The sequence below is a fragment of the Oryzias melastigma genome, linkage group LG16 (assembly GCF_002922805.2).
Source record: "Oryzias melastigma strain HK-1 linkage group LG16, ASM292280v2, whole genome shotgun sequence".
NCBI lineage: Eukaryota > Metazoa > Chordata > Actinopteri > Beloniformes > Adrianichthyidae > Oryzias > Oryzias melastigma.
This window is the reverse complement of record NC_050527.1, coordinates 24,092,956-24,096,211: the sequence shown is the minus strand read 5'-3', so window position 1 is coordinate 24,096,211 and position 3,256 is coordinate 24,092,956. Positions and strand designations below refer to the sequence as shown.

General features: G+C 34.7%; 1 protein-coding gene across 3 annotated transcripts in view; it reads left to right on the top strand.

Moving 5' to 3' along the window:
* The window catches only part of LOC112136617 (SREBF chaperone), a 32,910-nt gene that overhangs the window by 10,680 nt on the left and 18,974 nt on the right, over positions 1-3,256 (top strand). For all 3 annotated transcript variants that reach the window (XM_024258439.2, XM_024258438.2, XM_024258437.2), the window contains exons 7-8: positions 264-436; positions 2,015-2,141. In XM_024258439.2, the coding sequence (XP_024114207.1) occupies positions 264-436; positions 2,015-2,141 (300 nt within the window). The remainder of the gene's footprint in view (positions 1-263; positions 437-2,014; positions 2,142-3,256) is intronic.

The window sequence follows — 3,256 nt, the reverse complement described above, 5'->3', positions numbered from 1 at the left end:
GTCCCTATTATAGCTCTATATTTTGCATCAAAGTAGTTATTAAGATATTGATGGGCCAAATCATTTTTAAAAGAGGGGGTTAAATACACTTTTTTGACTATTTTAATTCACTTTTTATTCCCAAACACTAATTTTTAGCTCAATCAGTCAAAACAATATACTAATTTAAATGTAAAAATGCATATTTTGAAGTTTCCAGAAAAGAACAGGAAGGGCTCCATCATCCAATTTTGTCTCTCAAGATTTTTTCTTGTGTGTTTCAGGTTTCTAAACAGTCTGAGGGCCCGTCTGAAGCAGCTTCATCCGTCAGCCAACTGCAGCCTGAGAGAAGACCACATGGTTCACGTACACTTCAAGGAGGAGATCGGCATTGCGGAGCTCATACCTCTCGTTACCACATACATCATCCTATTTGCTTACATCTACTTCTCCACACGTGAGTGCAACATCCTGTCTTTCTGATTTTACGCCCTCTCACCTCAGACCTTTTTTTTATCTTAAGTTCTCTTTTGTTCTTTTTTATGCCCCTTACCGCCCAGGTATTTGTAAAGCGTCAGTGTTTTACAGTGCCTTTTGTGCCATTGTGCATGTGCACGTGCGTTATTGTGGCAAGGTTGTTCCTGTCTGGTGGGAGGATTATCCTCGCACTGGAACATTGCACACCTTTGTAAGAATGCACCTCAGCAGCCTGCCAGCACAAACATGGCACCAATGCTCAAACTGGATGAGGTCAAATCAGGATCAGCTTTAAGTAAATGGAAAACCATACTGTAAATTATTAATATTAAATTGACATTTTAAATTTAAAACAAAGTGCTTCAAGTTGGAAAACAGTTCAAAACATTGTTCTAAACTTGAAGGAAATATTGAAAATGTGTAAATAATTTGCAAATTAGGAGAAATATATAGTTTCCCTGAAAAAAAATTCAACATTGAGAAAAAAAAAGAGATTTGAATCTTGAATAAAAAAAACAATCAACATAAAACAGTTAACATATGGATAATAAAATGTATTTGTAACAGCTGCTTTTTTGTATTTTCATTTTTTTGTTTTTTGTTTCTCGCCTTTTTAGCTTTTAAGTTTTAATTTATCACTTTTGCTTTTTGTTGTCAATCCTAATTTTACGTGGGGATGGGGCTTTGTTCCTATTGACTACTAGGACATGATTGATATCAGGTGACTGCAAAAAAAAACATTTTTATTTTTTAAATCTAAAATTTAACATTAAAATTGAAGAAAGTTTGTTTGTTTTACATTTTTCATAAAAAGAATCTGTTTTTTTCCTTTATTCTTTAACTGATGATACAAATGTAAACATCCAGGAAAGAAACATCTAAATAAAAGTTTAAATCATGTTTGGTGCATAAAACAATAATATTAGTCCAAATATTTCAGTGGGAATAAAAAACTACCTGTTTGCTTTATATTTTCCATCAACTGTGGAATAAAAATGAACCAGAAACCTTCCTCCAGCCAGAAATTATGATCTCTCAGATGAGTCTTCAAAACAACTTTTTGCTTCAGAAATGATGTTAAACAGTAAATTCCAGGTTTCCTGCATTGTTTTACTCCTCGTTATCTTATTTTTAGGTTTACTTACAGATGGGAGTGTTTAACAATGTTTAGATTTACTAAATCACTCCATTTGATTCATTTTAGAGACTATATTTAGCAACAGAGGAGTGTTTTCAACTTTAAATAGTTTGAAAATGCTTCCAAATGTCAAATAAAATCAGTTTTTGTTTAGATAAAGTCTTAAACTAATGAGTCGGTGTAAAAAAATCCTAACCTTGTGTTGTGTTTTGCTGAAAAGCTTGTAAAAACTTGAGCTCCGTAACCCACACATGCCCTCATCTACCACAAGTTAATCTCCTCTAATCTGTTTAAAAAGCTTCTCCAGCTAAACAAAGAACAATGTGGAGGATTTGTGTATGAAGTGGATCTCCAGTGAGAAGTTATTATCATTGAATAAAGTCATTTATTTAACACATTACCCCCTGTGATTTCTGACAGGAAAGATTGACATGGTGAGGTCCAAGTGGGGTCTGGCGCTGGCCGCTGTGGTCACTGTCCTCAGCTCGCTGCTCATGTCTGTGGGGTTGTGCACGCTCTTTGGACTGACACCCACTCTAAACGGAGGGTAGGACTGCCAACATTCTCTACACAAGATAATTAATGAGGTTTTGTCAGGGTTTTGTTTTCTACCAACAAATGTGGTTTGAGTTTGTCACTTTGCAACCTCTCAAACTTTAAGCCAAAGCTGCAGGGAACTTTGTTCAATTCAAACTTCTTAAGATTTAGCTAAACTTTCAAGATATTTGACAGTCGGAATAAAAAGTTGTGTTTTTAAGTAAAGTGGTCCCTCGTTTATATACGTTTATTCATTTGATAGGGACGATGTAGATTAATAGACATCTATACAGAGAGTCTTAGATGTAAATATACCAGATTAAAGCAATACTGCTATTGTATATCTGTAGTCCCCTGGCAGGTAAACAACAAACAAAATGAAGAATCACACACATCACACAATTACATTATGAAAGAAAAGCATTTGAAAATACAATAGTTGTGTATTAAAACCATAAGATCCCGATAAAAGCATTTGACAAGACAGTTAAGTAAAATGCATGACTGGAAGTTGCAATAGTAACGGGTTAAAAATCAATGATTACAGGACTGGTTTACTTTCAGACACTGTTTATTTTGAAAGTCTTTTGCCTTGGACAGAGCCAAAATCTGACTGATATCTGACTTTTAGTGTTATTAGTCATATGATCAACAACAAAATCTGACATCTGTGATGAAATTATTTCAACTATCTGGTTATAAGACATCAGAACAACACAGATTTCTTGTATTTTCTTCTATTACATCTGACAGTGCATCAAAAAGCAGATTTATTGCAGCTGATGCTGTCACGGAGAGCCGTTTGAAAGCTGATCATCATTCTTTCTTTTTAGAGTTAAAGCAAAAGTCAGCAGCAGGAGCAAATATTTCAAAACACGACAGAAAGTTTGAGCAATGACTGAAAGAAACCTTACAACTAAACCTGATTTAGATTAAATCATGTAAACCTTGTCACCATGTAATCATGTAACATTTTGGATTTGGCTTGTCAGATTTCTGGAGGGCATGTAAACATGTCGGCTCAAGTTCTTCCAATAATCTTAACCCTTCCGCTCTCTTTGGGGTCCAGTTGACTCCAACCACATATTGATATGTGATTTCTTCCATGACAAAGGTGGACAGGAT